Genomic DNA, 26,026 nt, shown 5'->3' with positions numbered 1-26,026 from the left:
GTGTGTGTGTGTGTGTGTGTGTGTGTGTGTGTGTGTGTGTGTGTGTGTGTGTGTGTGTGTGTGTGTGTGTGTGTGTGTGTATTCATATGGTCTGTCTCTTTGTGTGCATATCCTTTTCGGTTTTTACCCATTTTGATGGTATGCAAACTTACTCAACCTGTGTATGTGTGTTTGTATGCTGGTGTGTGTCTATCTTTAGGCCCTTCTGTGCCGGGGGTACAGCAACATAATTGCGTCCACGCTACCTTCGCTGTCCGAGCTGCTGTCAGAGTCGCTGCTGCCGGAATAAACGCAGAGTCCTGGAAGAACACCAACGCACACGGCCGCTGACGGCAGGTGCAACACGCCTCGCTCAGAGCTCAGGGGGGCCGAGGTGGTCTTAGCTATCAGGGCAGTTTGTTGAACTTCAGCTCGCTCTGCTCCTCCTGCTCCATCCTTCTGTTCTGAACAGCACAACATACTGTTAGATTCAGAGCTGAGGCCATTTTTTTAAAAAGGCCAGAGATGACAGTAAACACAAAGGGATCAGGTTTCCAAAAAAACATCTAATAAACAAATGGGAAAACAGTAATATTATATATAAACCGTGAATCTTAGGCTACATTGGGTTGTTCTTTGCAAACTAGGTTTCAAGGAAATTAAATATAGAAATGATTTTATTTTGCTCATTAGAAGTCTAACCTGGGCTTCGTTGGTTGAACTGGTAGTACCAAGTATGAAACTCATGTTCATTACATGGCAAGGCCAGCCCTTGCTTTCCAGTAGCCTCAGGTTTACGTGCAAGTTTTTAAGGTTTCCATTACAGCAAACCACTTCTACTATCTGAAGAGGGTCAGTCGTCAATTCAATCAGACCAGGGAGCCATATACGAGTTTATGTTTTTCTGGTCTGATAGTTCTATCACCTAGTCATTCCATGAATTGCAGCGAACAACTCAATTTCTGTGTGTTAGACAGACATTCATCCTTTTAAGCCTCAGGCTGCAGCCCACCTGTCTGTCTGTCTCCATTTCCTGTCGCTCCCGTTTTTGTGATTTCCACCTTCTGTTTCTTGCTGCTGTCTGACGACTGGGAGGAACTGCGGAGGAGAACAGAGATATTTTGAAGTTATTTGTTTATTCAAATAATGGGTCAAATGACCGAGAGCAAATTAATTTGAGAAAAGAAACTTGAAGATTCAGTCTTAACACAAACAGAGCTCAATGTTCACTTAATTAGCTATTCATCAAGCGTTTAGAGGGTTGACTTGGGATTTAACTGAAAGCTTTGGTAATATTTATGTAAATACCTTTTGAAATCATTTCAAATTTCTCTTTGGGGATGTTGTTTACGACAACAAATATAGGGTTTATAAAAGGTAAGTGAGTTTAAACAGCTTCCCGGATGCCAAACCTAATCGTCCAATTAGGAGAATGTATACTTTGTGCTTACCTGCGTCTCTTTACAGCTCCAGCCAATAAATGGGCCTGAGACAGGTGGCTGGTCCTTTGGTCTGCTTTAGATGGCAACTTCTTTTCAGGCTCTCTGCGGGTTTCTGTGGTCGCATGCTTAACTATAGCACTGTGACAGCCCTGAGTTAAGGTAATAAACAATAATAGTCTTGTAAAGAGAACACAAAGTAGAATGGGGCAACTACAAACACATGACTATGGGCTGGATACCAGTACCCTTGAACTGATATCAAAACCATATATCATTTTTTTGTCTAGATCTGAGTACAATAAAGAATCGAACACAGGTATCGATTGATAAAACGACTTTGCACTAGGACTCAGTGGTTCCCAAACTTTTTCTGTCAGGCCCCCTCCTTTGGAGAAAAAAAAAAGTCGGGCCCCCCCAACACAAGTCGGGCTCAGTGGTGGTGCCAGAGATTTATTTTGGGGGTGCTGTGGGGTAGCTTGACTTTTCATAGAGGGTGCTCAAACATTTAGGGTTTCCCATTAATGTACCGGTCGCTAAAGTGGAATTTTCTACTGCAACACTCTCCACGCATATACACTATGTCCACGCGACTGTTACAGTGAAGGCTCAATAATCAGCTCACAGCATAGAGGTGTAAGCAGGGGTAAAGTGCTATTTTTATAGGTGGTGTGGTGTCACATTGGGGGGTCCGGGGGCAAGCTCCCCAGGGAAGATTTATTTTTAAATATTGAAGTTAAATGCATCAATCTGGTGCACTTTGAGAGCAAAATTAAGAGATCTGTGGATATCTCTCAACACCCATATGAAACAGAACTGTTAACAGATTTACTTTTTCTTTATGGATATTTTACAAATCACCTTTTTAAACGTTATTCTTTTTTTACTGTCATAGTATTTCATACCTGTTTTTTATTTATTCTCTTGTTTTTTTATAACTATAATGATCATATAAACGTGTGCCTCGGAAATAATTGTTTACATTAATGGTGACCAAAACGTTTGAGACCCACTGAGATAACACTGAGAGAGTCCTTTAGCTCACTGAGGCTCTCAGTCTGACAGGAGAGGACTCTCCTCCACTTTGTTGTTGAAAAAACTCCTTATATCCGTTAGCGTAGCTCGCTAACACAGAAGCTAACAACAACGATCTCCGGTACCGGTGCGCTCTCGCTCACGCACGCACACAAAATGGCTCGTTTCACACACACACACTCAGCCGAGCTTTAATGAAACACAGAGACCCAGACGTAATAGTACTGTACTGTACCATATTATTTTCGAATCAATAATTTTTCAAATTATTATTATTTAATTTTTTTATAACCATTTTTCCTCCTGGTCTCTCGCGCCCCCCCTGTCATGCCTTTGCGCCCCCCGGGGGGGCATTTCACTACCTCAGGTTCCCTCGACTTGAATTCAACTTTTTTTTTTAAATGTTGGTAGTAAGATGCCTGAAATAAGATCTGTGGTTAACAAAAGCTTATAAGACTTTAACGTTTTGTTGTGTGACATAAAATACCTAAATAAATACCCCACTCGTAAATGTCTGGAGCTTCTTTGTGTCATAAACAATAAGGCAGTTGCCAACCCGTGACTAAACTTTATTACGTCGATAAGGAGACCGCCTTTAGCTTAGCGGTGGCGATGTGAAGATATGCGACTGCTGGAATTTTACGTTACATTTTACTTCTGACAATTGCATTTAGGCTTCAAAAGTCATAAAAGTGTTATTAATATGTGGAGCTTATACAGCTGAACCAAACATGTCAGTATCATTAAATGTGTGTTTGCCACACCGAAATCAAATGGAAAAATCCCATTGCTTTTTGTCGAGGGAGCCATTGTGATGCTGACTTCTGGGTCGGACTCCAAAGATATGTCTTCACTGCACCGATCTATTCCAGTTGATACAGAGTACCAATGCCGAGTCCACCATTCAACAAGTTATGGTCTGTCCTCCCATAAGGGGGAGTCATAGTCAGTTGTCAAGAAAAAGTGGCACAGTTCTGAGAAGAAAAAGCAGAAAGAGGTGACATAGATAAAAAGTCTAAAAGAAGACCATAAGGAGCTCAGAGACATGAAAGTGGGTCGAGATGCAGAGACAGAGGAACATGGACTGAGAAGCACTCAATGTAAAAGACAAAAGTGACAGACGGACGGAAAAACAAACACACAGCAGGCCTTCAGCCTTAAGTACTGTACAAGCAGTCGTGACTTTTTATTTTACTGCATTTACCAAGGTCTGCACCTGTGTGTGTGTGTGTGTGTGTGTGTGTGTGTGTGTGTGTGTGTGTGTGTGTGTGTGTGTGTGTGTGTGTGTGTGTGTGTGTGTGTGTGTGTGTGTACTTAGTGTTCACAGCAACTGCTTTAGACGGTCACCGTAGTTACCAGCCTATGATACAGTTTCCACGACAACCTATTCTCTTCTTCAACTGCAGAAAAACCTGTCCGTCACAACCCTGTCTGTCCGCAAAGACAAAGAGGGAGTGACAGAGAGGAAAAAAACATTATTTTATTAATTTAGTGGTCTGTCCTAAATACATATCATTCTTAGGGTTCTTTCTTGGGCAAAAATGTGAGGTTATATAATGCAGGTATATGATGCAGATTGAATTTGGCAAACAAAATGGGCTGGTTCCAGACCTCTGACCCGCTGCCCACATCCAAGATCTGTTCAGTGATTGCACCTACTCATAGCTGCTTCCTTTTCCAGTTAGAGAAACAGTGAGCCAATCAGAGCTTAGTAAACAGATTAAAGAATGGATGTGCCATCTTCCTACATAGCTACCTAGAGGAACAAAAAATCAGCTAGGCCAGTATATTGGTCAATGTAAGACTATTACAGAAATATCTTATAGCTATAGTTTTGCATCGAGTGAAAATTACTAAGAAATATCAGTACAGATATGCAAAGATTTCTTTTTTTTGTGACCAACTTTTTATTGTTTTTTTGTATATTGACACTTAAAATGTTTCTTGCTTTAAACATCCTATCCTGTTCTAAGATTACCACAACTAATAATGATCTCAGTGTATGAGAACGATTAGCATTTCCCAAGTTCAATGATAATCTGTGGCTTCTATCAGGAAGAAGTAGTAACTGCATCAACTCTGACAGAAATCTGCAGAAAGTTAGGGTTTGATGGATAAGACACATTTAAAAGTCTCTTGCAACTGCTGTAAAATACTAACAATGTTAGAGCCGAACCATCTTTCTTTTGATTGACAGTCGTAGTTCATCAAGTTCTGACCAATAACCATCATTACAACAAATCAGTCACACACATGAATGCATGCCTGCTTGTCACTGTATGTCTTCTCTACCCCATGTTTCAATATACCGGTAGTCAAGTTTTTCACACCTGATACACATCTCTACTTACTAGTGGCGGATAAAAGAAAAAAGAAAATGTGCTAGCAAAAAAAGTTGATTTCAGAACCTGCTGCTTTGTCGCCTTGAGTTTGAGACTGTGAGTTTGAGTGGGTAGCGAGATTTTATCTCAGCACCTGGCAAAATAGCCTGTCTTATTTGCAATAATATTATGATCATTTTTGTTACTGGACAGTATGAATTACATCTTTTGCCTAAACTTAATAATTTCTGTGTTAGATACAATTGGTGCTTAGGAAAGCTTTGCTTTTGCTTTATGGAAGATAACAGATTTGGATAGTAAGTCAAATCCCCACAGCTAATTAAATTCATATGTTTTCTACATAGCCAACATGTGATAAAGGATATTCTGTATTCCAACAGTTCCTGTTTCTCCTCATCCCTGCGTTGCTTCTCCACAAGGCTCTGTTGCCGGGAGACCTCGTCCAGGAAGCTGCTCTCATCCTCGTCCAATCCCCTCACCATGTTCCCTGTCACCATGGAAACAAACATGCTCTCAACACATGGCAGTGGAGTGATAGCATTTTCCAGAAAACAAACCATAAGAGATTTTAGTTTTGAACGCTGACACCGTCACGTTATTAAATAGTACTGCTGAAAATGCATTGCGATGAGTGTAGCACTATACCACATGTATATACACTAGGGCTGTACCCGAATATGCAAATATTTGGTCGTTGGCCTACTATTCGGTTTTCAATTTCGTTATTGTTCTTTTTTTTTGGCAGTCGTGCTGCACTGCGGCTGCCAAATTGAATTTATTGAAATCCCCAATATCAACGTAAGAGCTTGTGCCTCTTCGGGGGGTGCCAACACTTAACCATAAACTTTATCCTTTACTTTCTCATTCTTTATATGTAGATATTACTTTTCTCCCTTAATCTCCGCTCCTTTTCTCCGTCACGTTGTTTCCATAGCAACAACTTCCTGTCAACAGCGCTAACTCTCCTTCAAAATAAAAGCACGTCCATACAAAATAGGAAGCCATGTAAGACATATATACAAATGCAACAAAAGTAACAAACACAATGCAATATCCTTTACCATTTCAAAGCACACAAATTGGGTTAGTTACATTAGCAAATAACTATAAAAAAAACAATACCAAAATGAATGCCTTGAATAACCGAAAATACACGTGTTGAAGCGCCGCACGTGCCGAATATTCGTTGCTGATTACTACCCCCCCCGGGCCGAATATCCGAATATTCGCTGCTGATGACTACCGAATATCCGGAGCCCAACAAATTGTATTTGGGACAACCCTAATATACACATAAGCAACAAAATATGTAACGATAAAAGTGACTCACTGAATTTGAATTGCTCCTCAAACTCCTCTTGTTTTTTGTCTTTTTGCTCCTGTAATCGCTCAAAGAGAGTACGTGGGTCATACTTCTCCTCAGGAACCTCTGGGGAGTAAACAAACAAATATGTGGATGTATGCACAGCTGTCTGTATTTAAACATTTTGGTTGGTTTTGGATCCATCTGAGTGTAAGTGCATGTGTTCTTCTTACCCTCTGGATCTTCAGGTTTCCTGACTTTCTCCCATTCTTCCTGTCTCTTCTTTCTATTCTCATCAAGCTCAGTTTCCGACACAAACTTCCTGCTGAGGTCGACACCTGTTGCCGTTGCCGCTGCCTCTTCCATTGCAACTCACCTACACACAAGCACACACATTACTTAGTAAGTTTCTTCTACAAAATATATTTTACTCAAGGCTTGGCACATTCTATTTCTGTTGGGCCCTTAAAGACTATATGATGAATAAGTCGATATCTGGTTTTTATTAAATGGGCTTCCTCTGGGGACAGACGCTGTGAATTTGTGGATTCCATTGATTGATTTATTCCCTTGCTGGACTATATAGAAAAGGAATCAATATAAGCCAGTAATACTCTGTTTAAGTCCCATGAGCAAAACCCTTTTAAACCACTGCTATTGACTTCTGCACATAGTCACCACTTACCTTCAAGTATTGACCAAACAAAACCACCTTAGAGTACAAGTCAGTATTATATTTAACTAATCCATTTAATAAAACTTGAACATGAAAGCGCAACAAAAACCCAATGGAGAGGGTTATAACTTTCTAACACTTTGATATTTGCCTCTATATTATGTGTATGTCTTCTTATTGGATTGCTGTAAAAGTGAAATGACATTGGTTGAACCAATGTCACACTTCAGAATCAGAATTCCTTTATTTGTCTCGTAACAGGACATTGACGGTATTACAACAGCAAATGTATAGTACTACATATTAAGTCAAACGAGTAGATTAAATATTATATAAAAAAGGAGGGACACATTGGTAATAAAAAAACACAATAAGTAGAAACAAAGATAAGCACACCATGGTAAATACATTACCAAGTAGCAGTATATTACACAAAAGTGACCATATAAAAGTAAAGAAGTAGCTGGTCTTGTTTATTAATTCTAAGTAAATTGACAGAAAAAAAATTAAGAATAAATTGCATGAGGTGGTGGCTTAACATCCCCAAGATGAACACATCTTTCATATGTAATTTGAGGCTTATTTTTAGGCTGTATGATGTTATTTTTGGTTTCATGACAGGTCACCAAACATACCACACATGTAACTACATATAACAGCTTGTGTGGGTTTGTTTTTAATAGAGGGCTTAACTGAACTTAACCCGTAAGGTTTTGGCTCTCCCTTGTGGTCATCTTTAATCATCGCAAGTCATATAAACCTTTGCAATTTAAACCCCTTTTTGGCATCGAACAGAGCCCAATAAAACCCTTCGGATTGCACAACCGATATGCTATGAAGCGACGATAGCGTAAAATAGGAGCTCTTCAGAATGGAGCACCGCTTTTCGATTGTATCGGCCCTGTTGATCCAATAACCCTTACTTAAGGCGACGGTAGCGACATGGAGCCAGTGAACGTACGCCTTTTAAGACAGGAGACTCATTATTCTAGCAATACATGCATGTATAACCCAATATGCAATTTAACTGCTTGAAACGTTTAATGTCTGGAATGATACATTTGTGGACACGCAAATGCCTTGTGTGCTACAAACCCCCTGCTAGCGTTAGCTTCGTTAGCATACATGCAGGCTGTTGTCAGCAGCCGAACATCGTGTCATGATGCAAAAGCAATGCTGCCAGCGGCACAACCGAGAAAACTGATGTATTTAGGGTTATGACTGTTTCATATAACGATTAATGATGTCCGTGTTATTTAAACTTACCAAGCTTAGCTAGCCGATATGATCAATGAAATCAATGACGTTTGGTGTCACAGTAAAAACAACCCGGGACGTTCTCAAACGTGCGAATTTAGTTCCTACCTGCTTTCTGCAGCAGGTCAGAAAGACCCTTTAACAATTAATCACAACAATTAATTAGTTAACAATTAAGCTGATAAGAAGTGGAAATCAACATTAATTTAAGATATACAAATAACCAAGTAGGTTAACACATATAGAAGTTAAAATTGATTAAGTTCTAAAAAAAAAAATATATATAGAATCGTATTTTAACAATTTTCAATAATAGTATAACATTTTTTTAAATAAAAAATAAATTTTTACCACGAGTTAACATTTAGAAAAACTAAGCTTTATAAGAACATGAGAAATCACCAGAGGTGGATAAGTACTCAAGTGTAGGAATACTCTGTTACAAGTAAATACTGCATTCAAAAATATCACTCGAGTAAAAGTAGAAAAGTATAATCTTCAAAACTGTACTAATTATGCAGATTGGTCTATTTCAGAATAATATATATTATATGTTTTATTAATAATTATTGATCATTAAAGTGTTATCAAAGCTGGTAAAGGTGCAGCTAGTTTTAATGACTTTGTATACTGCAGAGTAGCATGTCAATTTACTACAGGGGTAACTAAAGTCTGATTTAAGTGTTGATTATATTCCACATCAATAATCAAAATAGGTAAAGTAACTAAATGTATTAAATAAATGTAGTGTAGTAAAAATACACCATTTACCTCTGAATTGAAGTGGAGTAGAAGTACAAAGTAGCAAACAAATTAAATACTAAAGTACAAGTCTCTCAGAATAGTACTAGTACTTGAGTAAATGTACTTAGTTACATTACACCAGTGGAAATCACTCTGAAAATGTGATATATGCCGTAGCTACCTTTATCATATTTTAAAATGGAAGCTGTGCATTTTAAGAGGTATGACAGAATGTTCAAAATATACAGAGGAATAAGCTAAGGTTAAAGTATGAAGTATGAGGTCTCACATGATGTGCGGTAATGTAACGCATTGTCTATTCACATTTGTATAGAGTCTCTCTCTGAGGCCAGTAGCTAACGGAATATGTTCATTGGCGAGAAGTTTATTTCATGAAAGTCAGCAGTCTCATGCCGGGGAGCGAATTAAAGTGTCCAGGGTGGGAGGGCTCAGCCACAATCATACCTGCCAGCCTGCCAGGTCCTGGAGGCGTAAGAAACATCTCCAACTGCCACAGAAAGAACATCGTCAGCTGGGCCTTTTAAGTGATGGATATGAAGTTCTGCTCCCAGTTGAGATTCTGTGTAATGGGAAGGAGGATGCGGAAAGACTCTACGGTGGGTCTCCTTTTTTTCAGAAATCCACAGTCATGTTCCCTGTTTTTAGAGCGTTGAGTTCTAAGTTCTTGTGACTGCACAAAGTCCCCATGATTAGATACCTGTTGACAAATTCATTCCCACGAGAGACAAGTCCAATAAGGGCGGTGTCATCTGCACATTTCAGGAACATAATGGAATGGTGATTGGAGGTGCAGCGGTAGATGTACAGAGAGAAAGTCAGAGGGCTGAAGCAAGTGAAGTCAGCTTCAAAGTCTGAGATCCACCTCCAGCTCCATGTGTAGTCGTGCACATGCAGCAAAAAGTGCTTGTCCTGTAGAGCTGGGATGATTTTATTCACTGTAAAAATAAATAGGGTGTTTTAACTTAAAAACATAAGTTCAAGGGCTGCCTTATTAATTGACTTAATGTCTAAATGTACTTTGTTTCAACTCACAATGTTAAATTATACAAGTTATTTTATTAATGATCATTCATTGCTATAACTTTGAGTTTGAGAAACTTACAATTTTACATTATTGATTCAAGAAATGTTCATTATCTAGTCAAATCAACTTTAACTTCTACCTTATCTTAACTCACAATTCTAAGTTAGGATAACTAACTATATTTATACCAACTGACAAATTCAAATTATGTTGACTCAAGAAGCAATTGAACTTACATTTTCATGTTAAGTCAACTAGCGTTTTCTATTTCTAACTCTTATTATAATGACAAGTTCCCCAGCTTCCTTAAACTTCTTACTGACCTAACTTAGAACATTAAACATCACCCAAATGTATAAAAGGAGATCAAGGCTTGAAGTTACTTCAGATGCTGAAATATTTTTATTTTCAATTAGAAATATAAATATACAGTATACAACAGATATACATACGAATTATTATAGAATAGAATTATACTGATATGAACCTGAAATGAACATTAAATGTTAAAACATCTTAAAAGTGCAAGTTTCTTTGTGACACACTTCCAACATAAAGGGAATTCACCAATACTCTAAAACTGTCACTAACCTAAAACCTTTGTTTTTTTTTATAAACATGTCACTGTAGAGGCACAAAATACTTATTATAACCTGAGCATTGGATACACATACAAATGCACAACACTCAATTGAACTCACTATAGCGACAGCAGGAAACAAACAAAGTCGCTGAGAGGCTGAGGCCGGGCCTGTTTGCTATTGTGTGACACGCTACAAAAAAGTACTTGCTGAGATCAAAAACTCTGTTGAAAAATAATGTAGTTTAATGAAAACTGGGATGATCAAATTATTTTCAAATCGTCCCAAATGACAATTTATATTTAACACATTGTTATTTCTTGTGTAGGTTGCATCAAATCTATCTATATATATCAAACTGTTGGCTATGTCCTTTGCATCATAGCTCTTGTGACTTTGAACTCCAGAGTTTAAAAGAAGGGCTCGTCCGGGATTTGAACCCGGGACCTCTCGCACCCTAAGCGAGAATCATACCCCTAGACCAACGAACCTTCTGCATGAAGAAAAGAATGAAGATAAAAACCTCAACCCTTCAATCCGCCAGACATGCAGTATAACTTATTTCTGCTGATGTGGCAGCTGGAAGACCCACGATGTATTTGGTGAAAGAGCACCCTCTGCAGCACAGCATTTTAAAACTTATTCAGCATGTTTTCCTCTCAGCTTTCACAGCTTTCTCAAATAGAGCTGTGCTTCATCTTTTATTTTGTTTTGGCCAACTAACATTGACATCTGCAGGGATATATTTAAATGCAAGACAATTTACCAAATTCTTATGCTGTTAATGTTTTATGTGTTCTCCATTCAAATTAAGCCAATGCATATCATAAGGAGGCATGTTAAAGGTAGGGCACATTTTGTTTAAGAGTCTGGAACACCTTTGAGGAGGAAGTCAGAGCCATTTTTAGCTTTGCCTGTCCATTTCATAAAGTCTCATCATAAATGAAAGTGTTCAATACATTCTACTTGAATACTGTATGCACTTATGTAAATATACAAGCTATGTGCATGCCTTTTATATCATAGTGTCCTATTTGTATTCGTCTCATTCCTGTAACAATGTAAATTTCCCCTCTGCGGGATGAATTAGGAATTCTGATTCAGATCTGATTGGAATACTCAGAGCCGGCCCGACCCGTTAAGCGACATAAGCGGCCGCTTAGGGCCCCGCAGCCACTATCGCTGTGATAAGTATGTTTAATTAATTGTGTTAATATTCCTAGATTGCCTACTCTCAAAGGCATGTATTATATTATTGAGTCAATAATATAATACATTAACCGTGCTTTACCTGAACCTCATCATGACACAAGAGAGGACGGCAGGAATGTAATTTCCCGTGTTCAGTGAATGCAACAGAGGCAAGACACCAGATCAACCAGAGAGTTGAATGGAAATAAACATCTGTCTTATTGGCTGACAGGTACCTATCCTGTGAGCTGTGACAATGTTTAAAATAAACTGTCAGTCGGACTCAGAGTTTTTGAAGATGGACATAACAAAACATTTTTTTAAAAGATCCGCCAATTCTCAAGTGGTTGCTCACACAACAACCCCAGAGCCACCACTTGAGCCAGGTAAACAAGGTATGTAAATGTCAGTAAACTTCCAAGTTATGCGAACATGTAAGCAAAGCATAAATTACAGCTACGTTGACATTACTTTGAATCGCGGGGGTAAGTGTTAAAATGTGTTCTTTATTCTCGCGTCCAGGAGAGAAGCTTTAAAATGAGACTAAATGGAGTCTCTGAAAAGATTCAAATGGGATACTTTAATTAAAAAAGGCGCGGTAGTGTTACAGACAGAATATTGTTCCGTCAGACAAACAGCTGTGGTCCGGTTCTCCTGAGCAAGAAAGACAGCGGATCTCTCCCCCGGCGCTGCTATATACAGGACTGTCTCAGAAAATTAGAATATTGTGATAAAGTTCTTTATTTTCTGTAATGCAATTAAAAAAACTAAAATGTCATACATTCTGGATTCATTACAAATCAACTGAAATATTGCAAGCCTTTTATGATTTTAATATTGCTGATTATGGCATACAGCTTAAGAAAACTCAAATATCCTATCTCTAAATATTAGAATATCATGAAAAAGTATACTAGTAGGGTGTTCAACGAATCACTTGAATCGTCTAATTAACTCGAAACACCTGCAAGGGTTTCCTGAGCCTTGAAAAACACTCAGCTTGGTTCAGTAAACTAAATCACAAGTATGGGGAAGACTGCTGATCTGACTGCTGTCCAGAGGACCGTCATTGACACCCTCCATCAGGAGGGTAAGACACAAAAAGAAATTTCTCAAAGAGCAAGCTGTTCACAGAGTGCAGTTTCAAAGCACATCCACAAAAAGTCTGTTGGAAGGGGGAAATGTGGCAGGAAACGCTGCACAACCAAGAGAGATGACCGCAGCCTTAACAGCATTGTGAAGAAGAGTCGCTTCCAGAATTTGGGGGAGCTTCAAAGACAGTGGACTGAAGCTGGAGTCCAGGTATCAAAAGTCACTGTTCACAGACGTGTCCGGGAAATGGGCTACAATAGCCGTATTCCCATGGTCAAGCCACTTCTCAACTCAAGACAACGGAAGAGGCGTCTGACTTGGGCTAAGGAAAAGAAGCACTGGACAGTTGCACAGTGGTCCAAAGTCCTCTTTTCAGACGAAAGCAAGTTTTGTATTTCATTTGGAAGTCAAGGCACCAGAGTCTGGAGAAAGGCTGGAGAGGAGCAAAATCCAAGTTGTTTGAAATCCAGTGTGAAGTTCCCACAGTCAGCGATGGTTTGGGGAGCCATGTCAGCTGCTGGTGTTGGTCCACTGTGTTTCATCAAGCCCAGAGTAAATGCAGCTGTGTACCAAGAGATTTTAGAGCACTACATGCTTCCGTCTGCTGAAAAGCTCTATGGAGATGAGGAATTCATTTTCCAGCATGATCTGGCACCTGCCCACAGTGCCAAAACCACCAGTAACTGGTGTACTGACCATGGCATTACTGTCCTCGATTGGCCTGCAAATTCCCCTGACCTGAACCCCATAGAGAATATGTGGGGTATTGTGAAGAAGAAGCTGAAAGACACCAGACCCAACAATGCTAATGAGCTAAAGGCCGCTATTGAAGCATCCTGGGCATCCATAACACCTCAGCAATGCCACAGGCTGATTGCCTCCATGCCACGCCGCATTGATGCAGTAATCCGTGCAAAAGGATTCCCAACCAAGTACTGAGTGCATTAATGGACATTTTCAAATGTTTGATTGTGTTTTGCTGTTATAAATCTTTTTTTTTTACTTGGTCTGAGGAACTATTCTAATTTTTTGAGATAGGATTTTTGAGTTTTCTTAAGCTGTATGCCATAATCAGCAATATTAAAATAATAAAAGGCTTGCAATATTTCAGTTGATTTGTAATGAATCCAGAATGTATGACATTTTTGTTTTTTTAATTGCATTACAGAAAATAAAGAACTTTATCATAATATTCTAATTTTCTGAGACAGTCCTGTATATCCTCTGCTGGCTCCTCCCCGCCAGCCGGCTCACCTCGTCTCCAATGTCCGTTATTGCATTTAAACAGAGGATAGGTTCTTTTCACATTCAATATATGCTTAACACGCCGTTTCTCCTCATATTCTCTTTCATCACTTTTCATTTAACACATTCTAAACGCTGTAATCAATACTCTAAACAATACTTCTCGGCTCGTTTGGTTGCCGGTCATTCCGGATGTTGTCACATGCTACTCGTCTGTAAACAATAATGTATTCAAATAAACTGTACCTTCATTTAATATTCAGCATGGTAATATCTCGACATCTATCGTTGTAGTGTTAAATCAGTAGGTTTCGGTTTTCACCACACCAAGTCATTTCGCTCCTCAATTCACCTCTTTAGGAAATCGTATATTAGCCACATGCTACATGCTAACCGTAGATGAAGGATTTTCAGAATAAAAGCTTAACTGCTTGTGCACAAGAATTTCTGGTTTTTCACTATAAAAGAGCGTTTGAACTGACGGTATGTTTAAGCTACATTATACCATCAAAACATTGATTTTAATTTCTAACAGTCCCTCCTTACACACCTAAAAGGTGTGTATAATACTGAAATCAATGAGTTCTTCATCTGAACTTTGCATATTACATATCTCATATTAACAAACATACAATCAAATGGAATGGTTTCACAGCCGGCTTTACAAAAATACAAAATAAATTCTTGTCTGTGTTCAAACATAAAAGTTGTCCCTTGTGCATAACTTCTAGTGTTTACATTCAATATCATTCTTCAAAATAGCAGCAATGGCTTGGTATCAGAACATTTCTTCCTCCCTCCTTTCACAGAAACCGTTCTCATACCACGCTCAGTGTTAAGGCACTTGTTTTTACAAAGTGAAAAGAAACAAACCATTTTAGAATAGCAATGATTTATACAACATGAAATCTACCATATTAGAATAGTATAAAGTAATAAAGTCAAATAAAATGGACTATCTTAGAATAGTGTAAAATTAATTGGAATAATAAAAATATTAAAAATATGCTATCTTGGAATAGTATGAAGTAAATTGAAATGGATTCACTCCATTTTAATTTTGCTCACTTCTTCACATGATTTCATCATTTAAAGAATCACATCGGCTGGACATTCATTGATCAATCTCATCTCCGAACATCCATATCATTTAAACTAACTCATCATTGTCATCCACATCTGTATACGGGGTGGGTCGTCTTGTTCTGCTAGCATTTGTAACCGTCTCCTCCTGAGAAATTTACCCTCCCTCCTTTCATACCATTTAAGGTATGAAAGTAATATGTTCTCTAGAGGGGGCCGTTGTGCGTTCTACTCCGGGGTACGGCATTCTAGACAGTCATTTCTGGGAGAAGATTTTGGTCATTTACAACAGTTGTAGAGTTTCATCACTTAAAGGTTCCTACTCATTACCTTTGGGTGGTCTGTTCTAATGCAGTGATAAAGTCCCTGAAATGGTGTGAAAACCGGTGGAATATCAATAACTCATTATACTAATTTATTTTCAATTATGGTCTACTTAAATAGCTATGCTAACCCCTTTTACAGTGTGTGGAACCTTGGGTGCCCGAGCATGTGATAATTACTCCCTCCTTTAACAAGGATTTTAAAAACAGAAGTCATTTCATTAATGGTTTGTAGTTTAATTCAGGAATTTACACCTATGGCAGATATGTTTCTCCTTTAAATAACATCTCTAAATGTCAGGTCATCTGGTGAATGGATGACCTTTAGGAGCTGGTGGCGCTTGTCTTTTAAAACTCATACTCTGGTGCCGTGCGCTCCCTCTGAAGCTGCAAGTAAGATTTAAAACATCTGCAGGGTGGGTTGAGCGACCCCTTCTCCCTAAACGATGTTTGTTGTAACAAATATGTACCATCACAATGAGTGATCCAAGGCCCCGCATGTATTACTCCCAACTACATTAGTTTTTTTTTTTTTTTAAATTAAACTTTGCTTTCGCTCTTTGCCCAGTGTCATTTTAAAACTCTACATCTTGGACGAAAAACAAATGTTATTTCCACCTTAATCTTCCCTCCTGAGGTAATAACCATGCTACAATGGAGAAATCAATACTCTAGATTGGAACACCATCTTTGGCTTGGTACTAGCTCTACCTTTAACATTTTCCATACAAATAAAGATTTGTCTGCTTTTATAGAGTGGTTACTAAAACCATCCCTTTAAACTGTAGGTCTATACTGTAACAAATTAAATCTTCCCCAAATTCACACATGAATAAAAAACTCTTAAAGAATAATTTGTTGATATGATGAAAAGATTGAATAATATGTTCTACCCTCAGTGTGTTTTTAGGGTTATTTAATAGTTTCCTCTTTTTTCTTTATAAATTCACCAATTGATTAATTCATGGCTGATAAATCTTTTTCTTTCCGTATTTCTCGTTGGTGAATAAGTGTGTTTATGTGTAAACTCACTCACTCCCGTTTTCCTTCTCTCCCCCTCTGGTTGTCGCCACGACCCCCTCACATTCTGCCGGACCATGCCAACTCCTCCGTTCTTTCCTCTCCTCCGTCCACCTTCTCCTCAGTCCATCCGCTCTTGGATCCTTCCGCTGTAACTCTTCTCAGTGTCCCATCTGCTTTGCTTTTCATCTCCTCCTTTACAGTCCCTACTTTGTTGCATGGAGGGCGTATTCCGCTCTCATGTCCCACACTCTGCTCTTGTGCCCAAATCTTGTGGCTCAGCTTGGAACTTCATGTCCTGTGGGGGACCGATGAGAGTGTGCCTTTTTATGTCACCTGGTTTTGGTTCTTGGTGCCTCAGGTGGAGATGGTTCTGGATGCAGCGTTGGAGTTGTTGGTTCAGCTCTGGTTCTCTGTCTGTTCTATGGAGGAGGAGGAGTCTTCCGTGGTGAGGTCTTTTGTCTGCTTGGACGATGGGGTCGTAGCGTTCTGACAGGTGGAGAGAGAGAGATCTCGGGAGGCATTACGTATAGTTAAATTCTAACACACTGAGGTAAAATAAATCCAACCTTTTCCACTCTATTTTCCTAACCATACTATCCATCTTAGTTGTTAAATGCCATCTAAACACAATTCATGTCTACTAATAATTTTACCATATCCCTAAACATTGCCTTCACCCACTGTAACATGTTTATTCCAATTAACTCTTTCAGGAAACCATTTTCTTCTATACATTTAAATACCTAGATGTTTCAAGCACCACATATTTCACACACTATAAAAGAACGTCTCCATATTTTCTCCATCACTTTAAATCTCACTGTTATTTAGAACCGTAGTAACTTTTGTGACTGGACATATCTGCAATGTCGCCACTATCTGCTGGGGAATCTTGTTCATAGAGTTTGTACGTACAAAGCTGTACTTGTGGGTTAGTAGCCTGTAAAGAGGTGAATTGAGGAGCGAAATGACTTGGTGTGGTGAAAACCGAAACCTACTGATTTAACACTACAACGATAGATGTCGAGATATTACCATGCTGAATATTAAATGAAGGTACAGTTTATTTGAATACATTATTGTTTACAGACGAGTAGCATGTGACAACATCCGGAATGACCGGCAACCAAACGAGCCGAGAAGTATTGTTTAGAGTATTGATTACAGCGTTTAGAATGTGTTAAATGAAAAGTGATGAAAGAGAATATGAGGAGAAACGGCGTGTTAAGCATATATTGAATGTGAAAAGAACCTATCCTCTGTTTAAATGCAATAACGGACATTGGAGACGAGGTGAGCCGGCTGGCGGGGAGGAGCCAGCAGAGGATATATATAGCAGCGCCGGGGGAGAGATCCGCTGTCTTTCTTGCTCAGGAGAACCGGACCACAGCTGTTTGTCTGACGGAACAATATTCTGTCTGTAACACTACCGCGCCTTTTTTAATTAAAGTATCCCATTTGAATCTTTTCAGAGACTCCATTTAGTCTCATTTTAAAGCTTCTCTCCTGGACGCGAGAATAAAGAACACATTTTAACAATTGGCGAGCTAGCCCAGGATCTCGCGTCCAGGAGAGAAGCTTTAAAATGAGACTAAATGGAGTCTCTGAAAAGATTCAAATGGGATACTTTAATTAAAAAAGGCGCGGTAGTGTTACAGACAGAATATTGTTCCGTCAGACAAACAGCTGTGGTCCGGTTCTCCTGAGCAAGAAAGACAGCGGATCTCTCCCCCGGCGCTGCTATATATATCCTCTGCTGGCTCCTCCCCGCCAGCCGGCTCACCTCGTCTCCAATGTCCGTTATTGCATTTAAACAGAGGATAGGTTCTTTTCACATTCAATATATGCTTAACACGCCGTTTCTCCTCATATTCTCTTTCATCACTTTTCATTTAACACATTCTAAACGCTGTAATCAATACTCTAAACAATACTTCTCGGCTCGTTTGGTTGCCGGTCATTCCGGATGTTGTCACATGCTACTCGTCTGTAAACAATAATGTATTCAAATAAACTGTACCTTCATTTAATATTCAGCATGGTAATATCTCGACATCTATCGTTGTAGTGTTAAATCAGTAGGTTTCGGTTTTCACCACACCAAGTCATTTCGCTCCTCAATTCACCTCTTTAGGAAATCGTATATTAGCCACATGCTACATGCTAACCGTAGATGAAGGATTTTCAGAATAAAAGCTTAACTGCTTGTGCACAAGAATTTCTGGTTTTTCACTATAAAAGAGCGTTTGAACTGACGGTATGTTTAAGCTACATTATACCATCAAAACATTGATTTTAATTTCTAACATAAGCTAAACCGTTAGCAAGTTGCTACAGCTAGCCAGATATATTAAATAAACACTTTGTCATACAATCTAAATGTAATGTTTTTTAGCTGGTAATTTCAAAGAAAGCTCTCTGGGAAATGTTGACTTACTGTTCTACATGAAGCTAGAAGCTACCTTACAGTACACAGTTGATCCGGAGTCCTGTCAGTTAAAGTGTTTCATAGTTAGCTTAGCTAAGCATCAACCTAGCACTGAAATATGTGGATGTTATGTGACAGTATTATGAAAATTATGAGATGGACAGCCAGAGAGAATAAATGAAAAACAGTTATGAAATACTATATGACAAAACAAGAATACAGTTTAAGTGATTTGTAAACATCCATAAAGAAAAATCTGTTTACAGTTTTGTGTCATATGGGTGTTGAGAGATGTATCCATAGATCTCTTAATTTTGCTCTCAAAGTGCACCAGATTGATGCTTTTAACTTCAATATTTAAAACAAAATCTTTCCGGGGGAGCATGCCCCCGGACCCCCTTAGAGGAGGTGAGGACCCCCCTAGAGTAGGTTACGTCCACGGTGTTTACATGCTTATTTATACAATATGTGTGCTTATGCTAACATCATAAGACAAAAGTTGGTTCCGTGTTGTGTGTAGTGTGAACGCGCTAGAGTGAGGGGAGCCCCCAAGCCAAAGCTCGCTTAGGGCCCTCAAAAGTCTAGGGCCGGCCCTGGGAATACTGAATACTGTAAATCAGGCCTATTCAACTGGTGGCCCGCGGGCCGGATGCGGCCCAGAACCAACTCCCGAGTGGCCCAGCCTCCCGTAGCCAAATTCCTACAATAGTACAGACCATGAACGCAACACTCCGCGTTGCATAGAAACCACCAAACCACAACGCAGCACGTTTTTTGAAATTGCATCTAGTGGTGCTAGTAACGGTGGTCCTATGATAGCAACTCTAAAACATGTCCCTCTCAACTCTGAAGCGTAAACAGAGACAAAACGGTAATTGATCTTGTGGAGCAGATCCAAGTCAAGCTGGACCTTTTCGCTACCGACTTGAGCACGGGTCGGATGCTGCATTTTCCGACGCTCCCCAAACACATCACATCTCCGGCACAAATCACGGATGTGATGACAGATTTCATTGCGAGGTTGAAAGAGAACTTTGCCGGTCGATTGGATGGACTTGCTCTGCCCACAGACGTGATGATGGGCTTTGCCAGAGACCCCTTCACTGTTGCAATAGAGGGGGAGGTATCAACCGGAGCAAAGGAAGTGGTCCCCTGCATCGACAAGGGGAAATATACACTGGAGCTTATTGACATGCAGCGCACTAACGGGCCAGCGAAGTTTTGGAGTGATGTCAAAAAACAGCAGTTCCCTAACGTTCAGAAAGTAGCGATCTGTGTGCTCAGTATGTTTGGATCAACATACACATGTGAATCAAGCTTTTCACACATGAACTCAATCAAAAGTAGCACTCGCTGCTCCCTGACTGACAGCACTCTTCACCAATGTCTTAGGATTGCATTGACATCCTATGAGCCAAAAATCACTGCTCTTGTTCAAAACAAAAAATGTCCCTTCTCCCATTTAGAAAGTCAGCGATGACAAATCACAAATGAGGTGATAATAAGCACCTAGAGTAGTTTACTATAGTAGACGTGTTGTGTAGTATTCATTCATATAGTTACCCGTATCCCTTTTTATGGGTTTGTGCACTGAAGGGTTTGACAGTTCTTTCTGTATTCATTTAAGTGCACTTTGTAATGTGTCTGGGTCAAATGTGACCAAAACGTATGATTTTTTTGTTGTTACTTGAAAAGTGAAAAAATATTGCTACCTCTTTGTGTTGCATTGGAGCTCTTTAGCTGTTTTTTTTGTATGTGAGGACATTTATTAAGACTGCTATTATTGTATTCAGTAAATGCACTTTGTGATGTGCCTGGTTCAAAAAAAATAACCTGAATATTTGACTTCTAAAGCAAACAAATGTAATGCTCCAACTGTGCACTTTTTTTTCAGATTCTGTTAAATTAATGCTAATTTGTTGTGTTTTTATGCACTTTTTGACCTACCTTTGTTAGATGAACAATGAATAAAAATTGCATGTTTTTCATCGCAGTAATATGTGTTGGTTTAAAATGTGTCACTACCCGCTTTTTACAGGCCGCTGAATGTCTGGCCCAGCTGAATTTTGTAGTTATAAAATCTGGCCCAACTGAATGTGTAGTTGAATAGCCCTGCTGTAAATGAAGAATTTATTGTGAGAGCTCTAATGTCTAAGTGCCTTTGTATCATCTGAGAGCTGCATACTTATTTTAAACTTGAGGGCAGTTTAGTTCTCTCTGTTTGTGTAATTGACATCTGACAATACTTGTTAAAAAAAATATGTAACTGACTGTGTGCTATCAGAATTAGTAAAGTACGTCAAAATACAGGGCTTGTCCGGGATTTGAATCCGGGACCTCTCGCACCCACAGCGAGAATCATATCCCTAGAGTAGACCAACGAGCCAGTTGTTAGGGTCAACATCTGATGATGTCATGATGTGGCAGATTGTAGGTCAAATGCTCGTCTGACTGAACAGCACGCCGTTGTGGTCATTAGGTAAACAGCAAATTATCACTTGAGACATTTCAGAACCAATAGTCATAACTATGATGTAAACATTTTATAAATGAACAATATCAAATTGCATATCAAAGCAACATGTATTTGTACAGATATAGCCTACGGATACAGTTTACCTTTTAAACTAATCCAATTATTTTGGAATAGTCACACATCATTACAATGCTTGTCCTTGTTCATGATGGTTCCTACCAATTGTCATATTATACAAACTTCCCCATTAAAACAATGGTGTAAAAACGATTCTGTTTACCTGTCATGTCATGTAAATTAATTGCCTGCAAGTCATCTTTCGGGTCTTACCTTAACCCACGCTTTCTTCACTGTCCGCATGGCGCAGGCGCATGTGCCAGTAGCTTTCTGCTAATTCACTAGCAGGACCAGTGCTTACCAAGTATTCGGTTTTGAACTATATATTAATACGATGGCAACTGGAGCCAAACGACCCAAGGTTATGATTTAATAATTTCAAACCAAAAAACAAAGATGATTAATCTTGGGCTGTTTGTACATGTGTGTTTGTTTAACTGTAGAACTTAGATATCATACAACGTAGAGCAAGCTTCACGTGTGAGTAACGTTAGCTGCTTCAGGTTCATGTTGTGTTTTCTATTCATAATGTTATGTACATTGAATGGACTTAACATAACGTTATCTAGCCATAGTTATTAACGCAGTTACAATGTTTACACTGTTGGTGCGGTAGAGATGACTGTCACTGTATGAAGTAAAACTAAAAGCACCGTATCACTAGGTCACGCATACCTGCTCATATTGATAACTCAAGATGTATCCATGCGCTGACAGGTGGATTACGGTTCAGAGATGAATCCGCTGCAGAACTTTTTACAGTGGTGCAACACAGTTGGCCTGAGGCTCAGCCATAAGGTATGTTGAAGCTCTGGAGCCAACTGACAGTCAGGCAAACTATATGATCCGTTTAATTCCCTGATTTTTCTTTTCTTCATATTATCTACATTGGCCAAGTGTTTTAGCATCTCTCTCTGTGTAGGTGTGTGTGAGTAAAGAGGGAACAGTGGCAGAGTATGGGATGCTGGCTAAAGACAACATAGAGGAGGGGGAGGTTTTATTCACCATCCCCAGATCAGCTGTTCTCCACCAGGGAACAACCAAGGTTTCTGCCATGCTGGAGAAAGGTGATATATAATTACAAAGAGGCTTTCCCAGGATTGAAGCGCCTCTCTGTTTGTAACCCCTTCTCTTACCCTTCGCAGAAAAGTCATCTCTGGAGAGCTCGTCAGGCTGGGTTCCCCTGCTGCTGGCTCTGCTGTATGAATATACATCTTTACAGTCCCAATGGAAACCCTACCTGTCTCTGTGGGCCAACTTCAAGACACTGGACCACCCCATGTTCTGGTAAAAATAACTCTTATACAGTTGTAAGAAAAAGTATGTGAACCCTTTGGAATTACCTGGATTTCTGCATAAGTTGGTCATAAAATGGAGGAAGCCACTGCTGTCCAGAAAAAACATTGCTGCACATTTGAAATCTGCAAAAGAGCACCTGTATGTTCCATGGCACTACTGGCAAAATATTCTGTGGACAGATGAAACCAAAGTTGAGTTGTTTGGAAGGAACACACAACGCTATGTGTGGAGAAAAAAAGGCACAGCATACCAACATCAAAACCTCATCCCAACTGTGAAGTATGGTGGAGGGAGCATCATGGTTTGGGGCTGCTTTGCTGCTTCAGGGCCTGGACAGATTGCCATCATCGACGGAAAAATGAATTCTCAAGTTTATCAAGACATTTTACTGGAGAACTTAAGGCCATCTGTCCACCAATTGAAGCTCAACAGAAGATGGGTGATGCAACAGGACAACGACCCAAAGCACAGAAGTAAATCAACAACAGAATGGCTTCAACAGAAGAAAATACGCCTTCTGGAGTGGCCCAGTCAGAGTCCTGACCTCAACCCAATTGAGATGCTGTGGCATGACCTCAAGAGAGCGATTCACACCAGACATCCCAAGAATATTGCTGATCTGAAATAGTTTTGTAAAGAGGAATGGTCCAAAATTCCTCCTGACCGTTGTGCAGGTCTGATATGCAAATATAGGAAATGTTTGGTTGAGGTTATTGCTGCCAAAGGAGGGTCAACCAGTTATTAAATCCAAGGGTTCACATACTTTTTCCACCCTGCACTGTGAATGTTTACATGGTGTGCTCAATAAAAACATATAATTGTTTGTGTGGTTTTAGCTTAAGCAGAATGTGTTTGTCTATTGTTGTGACTTAGATGAAGATCAGAGCACATTTTATGACCAATTTATGCAGAAATCCAGGTAGTTCCAAAGGGTTCACATACTTTTTCTTGCAACTGTATCTCTATCTGAACTCCATCGTAAAGATCAAGGCTGCCACAATATCTTACTTTTTTGGTATGAATTCAATTGAGGAAGCTACCATTACATTATAAAGTTGATATTGTTAGATAAACAAGGACCATGCATAAAAAACGTTATATTAATTTGTAGTTATCTTTACAGTAATTCAAAGTTCATCCGTTCAGGTCTAAAGAGGAGAGGGACGGACTACTGAGGAGAACGGGTATTCCAGAGGCTGTAGAGACAGACCTGGCGAACATCCAGAGGGAATACACAAACGTGGTTCTTCCCTTCATCAGAAAGCACCCTGACCTCTGGAACCCCGGCACACACACACTGGAGCTCTACACACAGCTTGTGGCCTTTGTCATGGCCTACAGGTTAGTGAGCACAAGCCGAAAAACACTTTTGTACGTAAAGTATCCAGATCTTTCTTTTTTGTCCTTCTAAATTTGAAATGTAACCCTGAGATCCCTTTAACCTTCCTCCTCTTTGTAGTTTCCAAGAGCCACAGGAAGAGGAGGATGATGATGACGACGAGGAGGAGGAGGAGGTGGAGAAAACAAAAACCCCATACCAACTGATGATGGTTCCAATGGCTGACATGCTTAACCATGTGTCTAATCACAATGCTATTCTGGAGTTTACGCTGGTGAGGGGCCATCGACGTTTTTTTAATAAATGTGTGCACAAAGTGTTTTTATTAAACCTGGGTATTGGTTTAGAATTTGACATTAAAAACTTTGAACTAACTGCCCCGTTAACATTGTTCTGAACTCTCAATTTTTCACAGGACAGTTTGAAGATGGTCTGCGTTCGCCCCATTCATAAGGGCGAGGAGGTGTTTAACACCTACGGGCAGCTGGCCAACTGGCAGCTGCTGCACATGTACGGCTTCACGGAGCCACATCAAAGCAACAGCAACGACACCGTTGATATTCCCATCATCAACCTCTACAAAGTCGCAACACAAGGTATTTTAAGAGTTTGCAAACTACAGTATCACACAAGAGAAGCGTTGAGGAAACGATAACCCTCCCTCCTCATCTTTCCCCAGGTGTTCAGTCTGATCTGGCCCGGCAGCTGGTGGAGGAGAAGTGGGAAATGCTGCTTGAGTTGATGCAAGAGAAAGCAACCTTTGTGTTTGGCAAGCAGGGCTGCCTTACAGACACAGAGCTGCATTCTGTGCTCAAGGTGAGACATGCAACAGAGCAGTTTGCTTACACCATAACTGTAAAAACACAAGCACTTTGTTGACAAAGTTTGAGGAACGGCTTATTGGACAATCTTTTTGTGTCTTCAGGTGTTGTGCATGTCAGAGGAGGAGTTCTCAGAGTTCAAAGACCACGAAGGATGGGAGGAAGATGAGGAAGAGGAGATTTCCCTTGCTTTCTCTTACGAGGGTCTCCCTGGATTAAATGCTTCGTGGAAATGGCTAATTCATGAAGCCGCCCGTCTGACTGCGAGTTCCTACAGAGACTGGGAGGGGGGAGGGTCTGCACCTGAGGGACTGAGCAGCCGGCAGCAGCGTGCCCTTCACGTGTGCTGCGGACAGAGGAGCATCCTGCACAGACTGATGGAGCTCACTAAGTCATGACTCTAGCAGTGAGGAGACCACATGAGGAATTTCTTTTGGTACCAAGAAACACACCAAAATGTCTCCTAAAATACCGTCAATAAAAAAATTTTTTTAAGACATGTCAAATGATTTGTGCACTTATGTACAGTACCAGTCAAAAGTTTGGACACATCTTCAAGTTCTATATTGTAAATATATACTGAAGACATCAAAACTATAAAAGAACACATATGGAGTTATCTAGTGTTAAAAAATCCAGATTTTTTAAAATATTTTGGTCACTGCAGAATGCTGTGGTAGCCATGCTGGTTAACTGTGCCTTGAATTTGGAATAAAACACCAGTAAAGCCCCCCCAACACCATCACACTTCCTCCTCCATGCTTCACGGTGGGAACCACACATGCAGAAACCATCTTCTCACCTTCTCTGCGTCTCACAAGGACACAGTGGTTGGAACCAACCATCTCAAATGTTGACTCATCAGACCAAAGTACAGATTTCCTCTGTCTAATGTCCAATCCTGGTGTTTCTAGGCCCAAACAATTCTCTTCGTGTTGTTCATCCTCAGTAGTGGATCTTTGCAGCAGTTGGACCATGAAGGTCTGATTCACGCACTCTCCTCTGAACAGTGCATGTTGAGGATGTCTGCTACTTGAGCTCTGTGATGATTTATGTTGGCTCTAATCTGAGGTGATTTCATTTGCAGTTTCTAAGGCTGGTAACTGATGTATTTATCCTCTGCAGCAGAGGTAACTCTTGCTCTTCCTTTCCTCATGAGAGCCAGTTTCTTAATCAGCGTTCGATGTT

The 26,026-nt window shown here is 39.8% G+C and overlaps 2 protein-coding genes and 1 long non-coding RNA gene across 4 annotated transcripts; 1 reads left to right on the top strand and 2 right to left on the bottom strand.

Moving 5' to 3' along the window:
* Positions 1-104: 104 nt before the first annotated feature.
* psme3ip1 (proteasome activator subunit 3 interacting protein 1) lies at positions 105-8,166 on the bottom strand. Its single transcript, XM_079682397.1, has 7 exons — positions 8,041-8,166; positions 6,332-6,474; positions 6,126-6,224; positions 5,159-5,282; positions 1,431-1,559; positions 992-1,077; positions 105-443 (listed from the first exon to the last, which is right to left on the bottom strand). Exons 2-7 carry the CDS (start codon positions 6,462-6,464, stop codon positions 196-198), a joined length of 819 nt encoding a protein of 272 aa, XP_079538523.1. The 5' UTR covers positions 6,465-6,474; positions 8,041-8,166; the 3' UTR covers positions 105-195.
* LOC307039941 lies at positions 2,623-4,848 on the bottom strand. The gene is made up of 2 exons (XR_013808362.1): positions 3,768-4,848; positions 2,623-3,427 (listed from the first exon to the last, which is right to left on the bottom strand). It is a non-coding gene; the product is annotated as an uncharacterized lncRNA (long non-coding RNA).
* Positions 8,167-21,605: 13,439 nt separating the features above from the next.
* setd6 (SET domain containing 6, protein lysine methyltransferase) lies at positions 21,606-25,337 on the top strand. Of its 2 annotated transcripts, none has more exons than XM_079684185.1 (9): positions 21,606-21,740; positions 22,097-22,177; positions 22,302-22,446; positions 22,525-22,666; positions 23,825-24,019; positions 24,138-24,291; positions 24,433-24,613; positions 24,697-24,833; positions 24,943-25,337. In XM_079684185.1, exons 1-9 carry the CDS (start codon positions 21,714-21,716, stop codon positions 25,234-25,236), a joined length of 1,356 nt encoding a protein of 451 aa, XP_079540311.1. In that variant the 5' UTR covers positions 21,606-21,713; the 3' UTR covers positions 25,237-25,337. The 2 variants fall into 2 exon arrangements, with proteins under 2 accessions (XP_079540311.1, XP_079540312.1); XM_079684186.1 differs by having other exon boundaries at positions 21,721-21,859.
* Positions 25,338-26,026: the final 689 nt, after the last annotated feature.

The sequence above is a fragment of the Notothenia rossii genome (genome assembly GCF_949606895.1).
Source record: "Notothenia rossii genome assembly, chromosome: 5".
Classification (NCBI taxonomy): domain Eukaryota; kingdom Metazoa; phylum Chordata; class Actinopteri; order Perciformes; family Nototheniidae; genus Notothenia; species Notothenia rossii.
This window is presented reverse-complemented; position numbering and strand designations above follow the sequence as displayed.

Coding starts and splice junctions, on each gene's coding strand:
- psme3ip1 (XM_079682397.1), bottom strand. CDS start 6,464: ATGGAAGAGGCAGCGGCAACGGCAACAGGTGTCGACCTCAGCAGGAAG. Junction 6,225..6,331: donor GAAACCTGAAGATCCAGAGG/GTAAGAAGAACA, acceptor TTTACTCCCCAG/AGGTTCCTGAGGAGAAGTAT. Junction 5,283..6,125: donor TGAGGAGCAATTCAAATTCA/GTGAGTCACTTT, acceptor CCATGGTGACAG/GGAACATGGTGAGGGGATTG.
- setd6 (XM_079684185.1), top strand. CDS start 21,714: ATGGCAACTGGAGCCAAACGACCCAAG. Junction 24,292..24,432: donor CTATTCTGGAGTTTACGCTG/GTGAGGGGCCAT, acceptor AATTTTTCACAG/GACAGTTTGAAGATGGTCTG. Junction 24,614..24,696: donor CTACAAAGTCGCAACACAAG/GTATTTTAAGAG, acceptor ATCTTTCCCCAG/GTGTTCAGTCTGATCTGGCC.